Raw genomic sequence first — 10,900 nt, forward strand, 5'->3', positions numbered from 1 at the left:
TTTCCTTCATTTTAAAGATAATTTATGCTTGGCCAAAATAACTCAAAATGCCACGACTGAGCTCCTTTAAACGTACATTTGCAACTTCTTTGTGCCATAACGGGTAGAAAAATGATTTTTAATATGGAGTTCCTTATTATATACCAGTACAAACAAAAGTACGTAGATACTATTGATTAGCAATTTACGAAGCTAATTTAAGTAGACCTTCCATTAGCTTACATGTCAAGCGATCTGTTTTCTTTCGGGAATTTTGATATCCGTATGTCTACAAGTTACTGCCACAAAATAGAAACGTATTAATAGTTGTGAGAATGACTTTCTTTAACTAATAACAGAGTTGCACAGCTTGAAGGAGAACGTCTTTCATTGCAAGAGGATTTTGAAAAAGAGAGGCAACGTAGCAAGCAAGAAATGACCGAAAAAGACAAAGTATAAGTTGCATTTTTTCTTTCAAAATGTTTAACGAGTTATACAAGGATGAAGTTATGTCAGTGTTAATGCCTGTTGTATTTTAGAAAGCCTTCCCCTTGCATTGTTTGCAAGCGGTTTTTCAGGTCAAACATACCGAAGTGTACATTTACGTTCATTGTTTATCACAGTTTATTTCAATGGCCAGTGAAGGAACGAAGCACAGTTGTATGTGAGTGAATAACACCACCCACGGGACCAATAAGTTAATTGTATTAATGACTGCCGGGAGGTGTTCTTATTTATCACTGAGTGTATATTTGTATGTAAGGAAAAATTCCCATCTAAGCACATTTAATGCCTCATTTTGTAATTACTGTAAATGTAACTGTACATGATGGAATCACATTCTAGTAATGGTGAATTATTGTAGATTCGGGTATTCATTTTCTCCCTTGTTGGCCAACTTCTGATGATTGGTCGATTACCGCGACATGAGGCAAGGCCTTCCAAACACGTTAAAGATGACTTTGATGAAGCAAAACTAACAATGGGAAATTGCCTAAAAACATACAAAATGACTCGTAGGTTATATGTTATTTACCAGAAACCTGTGTAACACGATGAAGTATTTTCATCAATCAAGGCTTTTCAAGTCTTTCTGAAACATAAATATGATTTAAAGGCGAAAGACCATTAAAAAGACCAAACTTCTAATTCAAGTGAAAAACCAAACCAAACCAAACAAAGGTGTAGATCTGTCCAGGCTAGCTCCTAGAAATTATTGAGCTTTCTATTGCAGACTGCATAAAGGGAAAATAGAGCAAGAAAAGGCAAAACAACATTACGTCGATGATTTGAGAGACAAGGAGACCAGACTGAAGAGATCAGAAGCCAGGTAGGTGCAGCGTGAATTCTGATTTTGTTGATGTAGCTTAAAGTGCTACTGTGACCAAAAATCAATTCTACTTTTTCTTTGTATTTCAAAAATATATAATTGAACCGCTAAGTGACCGAAGTTTTAAGCCTTCATTTCAAAAAGACACCTGTTTATTTTGACTGAAATTTTCCTAATTAATGGTCCGCCATTACTAACTGTAAAATCTTGAGAGACCTGGATCGAGGATAAGATGAAGTCAGACTCACTAGTTTAAAAATGTGCACACGCCTAAATTAATTATGCAACACGGGAGTTTCCAACTTTCAGACTTCTAAACTCGTGTTTTGCATGTACAATAAGCTGCGTTTATACGCTGCAATTTTAAGCTAGTGAGTCTTTGACGTCATCTAGCTTATCTTCGATCCAACCCTCTGAAGTCCAATTGATCAGTCTTGAATGTGAAATAACGGACCGTGAAATCCTAAACTTGCACTCAAAGAAAACAGCCTTTGGACAAAATTCGAAGCTCAAGATTTTGCCAGTCAGGTGTCAAACAAACACGCTTTCAAAATTTGAAGGAAAAAGGGAAGTGAATTTTTGATCATAGTAGCACTTTAATACATTTTACACTTTCATATTTCCCAATCTTTTACTGTTTGGACGACGATACTAACTACTTAATAACCGAGAGTGGGGTCGTTACGGGAAAATCTCAAACTGAGGTCTTGCCGTATTAACCGAGCGACAGCGAGGTCAATACGGTAGGCCGAGGTTTGAGATTTTCCTGTAACGACCAAACGGTCGAGGTTATTAAGTTGTTTATTATATGGCTCACGAATCGAAGAAAAAAAAATTATTCGAGCGGAAGTCGTCAATTTACATCCGGCGATGCGCGCGTTTACCGATTCATTCATCGTCTCAAACCCAGGGCAAAACTACACAGTCAGTGAACTTCGCTACTGTAATTCTTTACGGGAAAAATGATTGTCGCAGCCCTCAAAAAGGTATTTTAGTATCGTGGAGCCACAACTTGATGAGGGAGTTTAGAAAAGACAGAAAGTGCTTCAAAATGGTCCAAACCAACGGTCTTTCGGTGAAAGAAAATACTAATGCTTCAGAATGCACTGCTCAGAATAACTCGATCTTCACATTCGCTTTCGACAACATATCTTGGCCTTCTTCATTCTGGGACTTATGAATGAACTTTTCAAGCCTTGTGAGCGTCTAAAACTTCCTGCAGGTATCAGAAACACTGCTACCGACAGAAACTGCCCGATTGTTTACATCTGATGATCCTGGAAGCTGATTTTCACTTGCTTGTGTTGAAGCGAGGGAATCTATTTGATGAGAACTGAAACGGAGTTCAATATTTCGGTAATTATTGTGACTAAGATGATAAATTGCAAGTTTCTTCGTGGTTTTCTGCTCAGGATACTTGACACATCTGCCGATGGTGTTTTTCACTTAGCGATTTTAGCTTTACTCAACACTCGGCAAACTTTGATTGTTTTTCATTAGTGCTCGCCAAGGTTACCGGTAAGTCAAAAACGACTTCTATATAAATTTTATTAAGGAAAAATCCCTAAACTTTTAGCTACTCGGAATTAAATTTACTTCTCTTACTGTTTTTAATCGGCTTTCATCGTTTCAATACGCTTGAATTTTCCGAGCCGGGCTCTTCCTAATTTGCATAATCCGTAATCGGCCCGTGGGCATTACGGCTGCATAATGACCGCTCAGATCTCGCTCTTAGCCAATCAGAGCGCGCGTTATATCGGCCACAAACCAAAGCCATGTAATAAATACTAGTTATGCAACACTTCGGAGTGGTATACCATAAAATATCCCGTGAGTCACTCGTAATTTCTCGGTATACACATGAGCCTTCAGGCCTTTAAGGCTGCGAAATAGGAGATACAAAAACCCTCAACTTGTCGCGCAACATCAGCAAATTTGTTGCGTGGCAAGTTGCGAGTTTGATGAAAAACGAGCAACAAAGCCAAAATTTGTTTCTCAAAGTAGACCCGCGCTCTGCTTTTCGCAACAACTTTCTTCAACCCGCAACAAATGTTTTTGTTGCGCGACAAGTTGATCACGCAAGGTGAAAAACGGGAAACATCGACCAAAACTTGCAACGAAACAGTGTTGCGCAACAAGTTGAGGGTTTTTGTATGTCGTAGTTTGCCGCCTTTAGACATGAAGATACAAATAAAAAACGTTACCTTAATTTAAATACGTCGCTATAATGTATCAATGAGCGATATGCGATGGGTGTTGCATTGCGACATGGAAAAAGAGGTCAAGTGTAGCCCATTTTGACCTTTTGTGACTAATGACTAAAAACTACTCGGCAAAATTATGCCTCCAAGTTTCTAATAGATGCCAGAGAAAAGGAAACAGGTTTGTCCATAATACGAAATTGAACAGGACACATTTTTACAAGCCTTGAAACTTAGAAATTTGAAATGGTGGTATGTAATGTTAGTGTTACTATAATTTAACTATTAGCGTAAAAAAAATGAAAAATTATAAGAGCAGGGGATCTTTTTGCCTCCCCCCATTAGGTTCGTCGTTAGTGAGATGTCTTAAGAATGCGTCGCGCGTTTCTAGTTACACATTTTAATAATATAGATGTTTAAAAGGCTTGGTGGGAATTCTTCCAGAATTGCAGAGCTTGGAGAGGAGCTTCGTGCAAAACAGGAGGATCACGACAAGGAGACACAACTTAGTAGGAAAGAGTTAGCTGAGAAAGAAAAGGAGTAAGTATGCCTTGTTTCGCGACTACAGTTTGTTTTTGGTGTTGACAATATGCTATCACATGATGTGTGATATATGATAGAAAGGAATGGCCTTTAGTTAAATAAAATATGAATACATAGCCCTAACGAAAAAACTTAATCGCAACTTACATTTGTTCAAAAATCGTTACTGAAAATAGCCTTCCTTTGTATTACAGCTTACATGATTTTTATATACTCTCATAACACCATAAAAGTTTCATTATCATAGCGTAAAAAAAAATTAAAAGTTATAAGGGCAGGGTACCTTTCTGCCTCCCCACTCCATTCCCTTGTACCATCCTTCGAGAAAAAAAAGGGGATGCGGTCGATTTTAAAGTGAAGCCATGGAAAAAAGCCAAATATATACGTTTTGTTTTAATTGTTTTCTTTCAGAACAAAGACTTTACTAATTACATATATATATATATATATTTTAATTTTTCTGAAACAGTAACGAAAATTTGAACACTGAAATAGAAAGTAAGAAACATGAATTGCGTCATTACGTAGAAAGGTAAGAAAAAAAAAAATTGCTGAAGGACTCACTCATAAATTGCCTTTACTGATATAAAGAGTAACTTCGGACAAAATGCCTCGCCCGTAGAACTTAAAATTATTAATATATTAACTTCTGAAATAAAAAAAAGCCTGGTTATAAGCCTGGTGGTTTCTTTTGGAGGTCTCCTCGCCGCTTTTTTAGTATTGTCAATATCTTTTGTTATTATTTACGTGGCAAATAAATGATAATGATGAAAATAATCCAACGTGATTTTTGCTCTAATTTGGTTCGATCCCGGTTGTCGTCGTTAGGGATTGTTATCGAGCACTGCATGTCCCTTATTTTTGCTGGAGCAGGACCATCATGTGCAAAATATTTTTTCACGAACTACTATTTTCATCAATACCAAAGCTAATTAATGCAGCTCATTAATGCTGGACGGTTGCTGAACGAGTTGTGTCCGGCAAATAGTAATCAAGATACGTCCTGTTGCATGTACAATCACAGACGTTTCGAGACAGGCGTCTGTTCATCAGTGCACATGCAAACTTTAATCAAGTGGTTAGGTCATGGACAGCTCTTGGGTGGGCGTCTTATAGGTCACATGATTTAGAAATGACCTGTTACCACAATGGGGCCTGGTAGAAACACTTCCATACAAAATTAGCGTTACTCACATGTTATGTTTACGTAAACGAAACTCGTTTTCAAATAAGTGTTTTTCTATGAGAGCCAATTTTTGGAAAGAGAGCGTCATTCTAAGTCTTTTATGTGTTTGTGCATTTCTAATCTGTTAAACCTGGATTTACTCAAACTGAGTGTATCCATGACATTTTTAGGTTCAATCATCGAGAAGAAGAACATAAAAGTGACTTGTCACTTAAGGATATGGAAGTGAAAAAACTGAAACAAAGGTAATTAAAAACATCTGGATTTACATCTAATGAAAAATAAAATGCCAGACGCCTTCTTTATGGCTTCAGTGCAATAGGAGGCAACAATAATTTGAAATACCAAGACACTAAAAAGAAATCTGCTGAGTTTCCACCGCGATGTTCACTGTGAGATAACATTTTATTCATTTCTATGGAATTTTACAGGGGAGGCTGGCGTCACTGTTGCTACTGAACCTTAGGAACAGACCAGCATGCGTATATTCTTTTTTTTTTTTTCATTTTCCGTGTAGACTGTCACAGAGGGAAAAAGAGGTGAAACGTCTCAACGAAGAACTGGGACAGTTCAAATCCAGGTACGGAAATTTGGGCTTTCACCTTTCACCTTCTTTGAACAAAAACACTTAACACTCTTTGTGCATGTATACGTATGAGAACGGTCGAATTATTTATTATGCGGTACATGTAATTGTACTCAAGGTAGACACAAATCCGCCACCTTATCAGGACAAAATGGTGACAGTTAGTCGTATTTCTTTAGTCACTTTGGTTCGCCCACTTCACTTAGAAATCATACTAACAAGTGCTTTGAATGCTGAGGTTGCTTTGATTTGGAAGTTTTGATTTTTCCACGTCGTATCTCAAAATCTCTTCTCTGTGTTTACTCGTGAAATGTGGGTAATGGATTTCTTAATGAGCAAGTGCCCTGAAGCCTGCCAAGAATTATCCTAAACAAGAAAAAAAAAATGCCATGTTGGGAATAATTTAAGTCATAATTAATTATGAAGACGACATATCGACAAGGACAAGTCTGTCCCGTCAATAGGAGCAAATGAAATTTACATTTACCAAATCTTGATCATGTATTACTACCTTAACCCAGTTGTTACTAAGTTCCTGTTTTGTAAAATTCGGTCAAGCAAATAAATATGCACATAAATATACACATGTTCTGTCATTGTAGTTCTACTTGGTTTTCCTGTCTCCAAGGTTTGCTGGTATCTGCGAAAAACGAGTGAAACAAGATCAGAGGAAGGTTGAAAATATACTTGCATCAAATCAGCAGTCTGAAGTGGAAAACGACTTTAGAGAATTTTTTGACAGCAGAAGAGAAGACGCCCGAGACATAATCCAGTCTTTGTATGGATCAGAAGAGGAGATTGACGTTCACTTTTACTATCCGAGAATAGCATGCACAATATTAGAGGTACGTTGTATTTGATTCCATCATCTAGCTATAGCACCATATAACCTCCTTAAGATACTGATTGTTGTGTCATAAAGTTGAAAACAAGTAAGGATGACAGACTGGCGGACATTTCCTTTAAGCTCATTGGCTCATTCTTTTGTTTATGTAACGTATGTGTTTTGACAAAGTTTGCCTTAAAAGAAAAACTCATCCAGAAGGTTCACTTCGAAAATAAATAAAATGGCCCACTGTGGACCCCAAAATCTGGGAAACACCATAAACATTGCTTACTGCTGTACCTCCACCTGTCCAGTCTGTACTAAGAAATGAAGATATCCTTCAGCTCAGCTTTAAACTAGGCCTCGTCACCTCTTCCACTGTTAATCTTTATAACTATCTAATTTGTTTTGTACCAATATTCTTTGGTAACAAAAAATGAATGATAAAATGAATGAAAGATAAAAATGAAACAGTGCATTTTACCCAGCGTTGACGCGTTTTTACGTAGCGTTGTAGCGGTAGTATTGAGAACAATTACGTCACGCGTGAAATGGTATTAATAAGGAGTTCATTTTAGACTGCTTACGAGCACGCGAAGGATGTCAAAGAAGCCGTGATTGACTTGTTCAAGGTAGTAACAAAAAATATGGTTCTCCATGCTCCTCAAGAGGGCTACAATTTCAGGCTTAAAAGGACGGTGAGGAAATTATAGTATACAGTACGATGTGGTTATATGTTTTAATCGACAAATAACCATAACGCCTACCTAGAAATGGTTCCAGAACATTCTAGAATATATATTCGAAAAAAGCTGTTTAAAATCGCCTCATTTTTGCCATTACAACTAGAAAAACAATTATCTACAAAAAAATCCACCCATGATGTAATGGTTCTACATGTTAAAATACGTTTAATCGATAGAACGTTTTGCAACATGAATTTGATGAATGTTGCTGAGCCAGTCATAAAGTCTGTGGTAAGGTGAAAAATCCTTCAACTTGACAACCATTTTGTTAGTTCCTTTACCAAATGATCATGAGCTCTGTCTACAGCTCTATCTCTTTCTCTACAAATCGCGTTATAGTTTCGAAACAGTTCTTGCTTGCGTTTGTTTAGAGAAAAGCAGCCAAAAAAGGTCTGGAGGGATCGCAGCCCTCGGGCGGGACGATTTTTGTCTATTTCGTGAGGGAAATTGCGACTGTCTATACAGTACTTGAATAAGTAATAGTACGAATGATAGTACAATTAAGGATTTACACTTTAAGGTTGCCTACAACGGTCTCCAGAAATTATTCTTAAAAAGATATTCTTTGATAATCAGTTTTGTCACTCTTTTTCAGTTGATGCTATAATAATGGTATCAATAAAATGCCCAACCGTTATTGGTAAAAAAGTTATGACCAATTGTGCGACGTAAAAAATACCATGGCTATAGCGCAACGTGTTAAGAACACCCTTTAATTTGGCTTCACGCATTTATAACTCAAGAGCGAGTCCCTGTTAAACGTTCAGAATTTTTGAAAATTTAAGTTGGCTCTGACACCGCCTTTGCGATTGTTTTAAAACTTTGTTTAAAGTTCTATTTTGACTTTGTAATAACAAATCGTTGATAAAAATGGGGATCCCAGCCCTAGATTTTGATTTATAAACACTTGTGTTTGCAACAAGTCGTAGCGTTACCATAGTAACTTGTAATGCAATTAAAATGATCATAACGTGCTCACCAAAGTCATGGTTTAGATGCTATTGCTGTAGCATCAACTGAAAAAGAATGGTAGTATAGATATGTCAAACTAGACGTGCTAAGGAAATGCTGTTGTCAGCCACCTTAACATCACGAATAGAGTAAATCCTCATTTACTGCTAGACCGAATTGCATGGGAAGAAATTTACGAGCGTACGTGCGCGCGTTAATTTGCACTACAGTGCAAATTAAAAATTAACGTTGAATTTGCCTGCGATCAGCCAGTCACAATGAAGAAGGTTTCACAGTCGTGATAAAATCTGTAATTCAGTGGTCTAAAAGACTCAAGAGTTGTTGGTCTTTCTTATTTTAAGGAGGGAAGTTTTGACATTTACCCGATCTCCATTGATGATCTCAACGCTTCAGAGAAATCAACAGATGTCCTGGATGCTTTGTTAATTTCTTTGAAAGAAACAGCGCATATCTGTAACCTCGAGTGTCTAGAAAAGGTGAGTTTCCTCTTTACTGCCGAATATAAAATTAATATTGATATCATCATTAATATTATATTACAATCAGTGACAAATTAATCTTTAATTCAGTGGAAAATTCCAAGGCAACATGCAAGGGATACAACATCGTAAATTATGAAAGCTCTTGCTTAAATGATCGTGCAAACGATGACTGGCGATTTGAATTAAAAACACTAAGGTAAAGAAGTGACAAACTATCAAAAAGACACAAGTGCCACAAAACCGAAAGGAAAAAACTCACAAAACGGAAAAAAAAACACATTTTGTCAGAGGCAAAAATTGCTAATTGTTTTGTGAGTTATCCGCGCAAGAGATATTAGTAATATTATTTGTGGATTTCTCGCAGTGTTTTTCTCCTTTCAAATACACGTTTTAAAATGATCGTCACTTGCTTATTTTAGGACGTTACAGAAAGTTCCTGGAAAAAGTGGACTGAATGGTTTGCCAAGGATGCATCAGTCGTGCACGCACCTACTCGAGAAGTATTGGTTAAACTGGATAGTTACATCAAGGCATGCATTCGTTTAACTTGGCGAATGGTCACACAGCTTCCTCCATTGCAACTCGAATACCATTTCCCCAGGTTTGATCGCCACATTCACAAGAAAACGGCATATCTGAACTCGACTGAGAAAAACCCAGGAAATGAAGAAAGCTTGGGTGAGGAGATTTTGTGCTATTTGTGGCCCGGCCTGCTTGATGGAGGGGGTAGACTCATTCTTCAAGGACAAGTTCTTTGCAAAATGCAGAGAGAAAAATTGAAATAGGAGTGATAATTAACAGTTTGAAAAGGAAGTTCCATTTTGTCCTATTTTAGCCTTCGATCATTAACTTTTAAATTAATAAAAAACTTAAAAAACACTTTTACGTTATTCAGTAATTTTAATTACTGGATAAGCACTGTTACCGGTCCCTAGTTGACGAGAATTAATTACCCTTTTCATGGTTAACTTTTCTCATTTGCATTACAATATAATTCAGCACGTAGCTGAGACAATATCGGGCAAATCAGAAAAGGGCTGTTGTAATAGCTTTGTTACAAATTGAGTACGGAATTCCATGCTTTGTTTTGTCGTTGCATATCAGATAGTTTAATTTCCTTTTTAAAAGCTACTATACATCGACACGTGCGATTCAATCCTAATACAGAGACAGGCGAGCGGTAGAGGGGAAGTGGCGGAGCTCAATAGTCTGATAAATACGATGTGCTTCGCCAGTTGATGTATGACTTATTTAGGCTTGCCTTTCGGGATCTTTCTTTCCTGGTTTTGGTTCAACCTTGATGTAACTTCAAGGTCATATTAATAGTTTGATCTTTGTTTTCAATAAAAGCACAATAAGCTATCGACTTATTTTACTGATTGACAGATAAATTTTATCTGGTGAACATGACGTATTTAAACTTTTAACTCGAAGGTTCATGAACATCACGTGGGCGAAGGGTGCTTCGTCTAGGACGTCCTTGTATTACTGACACTTACTCTTGGTTTATTGTTATCCGTTTAGTGTTTTTCGTCTTAAGCATAATACCAGTTTGGCATTTCGCTCCATTTGAAAGTAATAATATGTCCACGTCTCTATGGAAACTACGTTTTTGACGGAAAAAGAATGAAAGCAACAAGAACAAAGCACACTATAGACGTGCACTATTTGGCGCTAACCAAACACTACAACTCTAAAGTAAGGACCTTTTTTTCTCAGTTTTTGGTTTCCATCCTCATCCCACTATATGACACTTCTTCAAATCGTGGTTCTTTTAAGCATCACACTCAAGCAAGTCATGACGTCGCTCAAAGGCTAATTGGCATAAAATCGGGAAAAAATTATAATTTTTCACCTTCATAGTTCATTTGTATCAACACGAAATATTTGCTTTACGTGTTGCGGTTCTTTACGTGCTGCGTCAGATGAGCTGTTATCATTTGGTTGATAGGATTAAAAATATTTTAATTAAAAATTGGACTCCAAAATGGCGCATAACGAATATAGTAGTACGTGGAAATTGATGTATTGTTGTTCCGGTCCTTTCAC

At 37.0% G+C, this 10,900-nt stretch overlaps 1 protein-coding gene across 1 annotated transcript in view; it reads left to right on the forward strand.

The window, feature by feature from the left end:
• LOC110065252 (uncharacterized) overlaps nt 1-10,215 on the forward strand; it is a 20,992-nt gene extending 10,777 nt beyond the window's left edge. Inside the window, exons 6-16 of the mRNA XM_089275869.1 lie at nt 339-432; nt 704-705; nt 1,214-1,309; nt 3,955-4,050; nt 4,523-4,585; nt 5,410-5,484; nt 5,757-5,819; nt 6,454-6,670; nt 7,230-7,349; nt 8,711-8,845; nt 9,271-10,215. Of these exons, the coding sequence (XP_089131995.1) occupies nt 339-432; nt 704-705; nt 1,214-1,309; nt 3,955-4,050; nt 4,523-4,585; nt 5,410-5,484; nt 5,757-5,819; nt 6,454-6,670; nt 7,230-7,349; nt 8,711-8,845; nt 9,271-9,636 (1,327 nt within the window). The 3' untranslated portion in view covers nt 9,637-10,215. The remainder of the gene's footprint in view (nt 1-338; nt 433-703; nt 706-1,213; nt 1,310-3,954; nt 4,051-4,522; nt 4,586-5,409; nt 5,485-5,756; nt 5,820-6,453; nt 6,671-7,229; nt 7,350-8,710; nt 8,846-9,270) is intronic.
• Nucleotides 10,216-10,900: the final 685 nt, after the last annotated feature.

This window comes from Orbicella faveolata, unplaced genomic scaffold (assembly GCF_042242905.1).
Source record: "Orbicella faveolata isolate gen_17 unplaced genomic scaffold, um_ofav_v1 contig_4, whole genome shotgun sequence".
NCBI classification, from domain to species: domain Eukaryota; kingdom Metazoa; phylum Cnidaria; class Anthozoa; order Scleractinia; family Merulinidae; genus Orbicella; species Orbicella faveolata.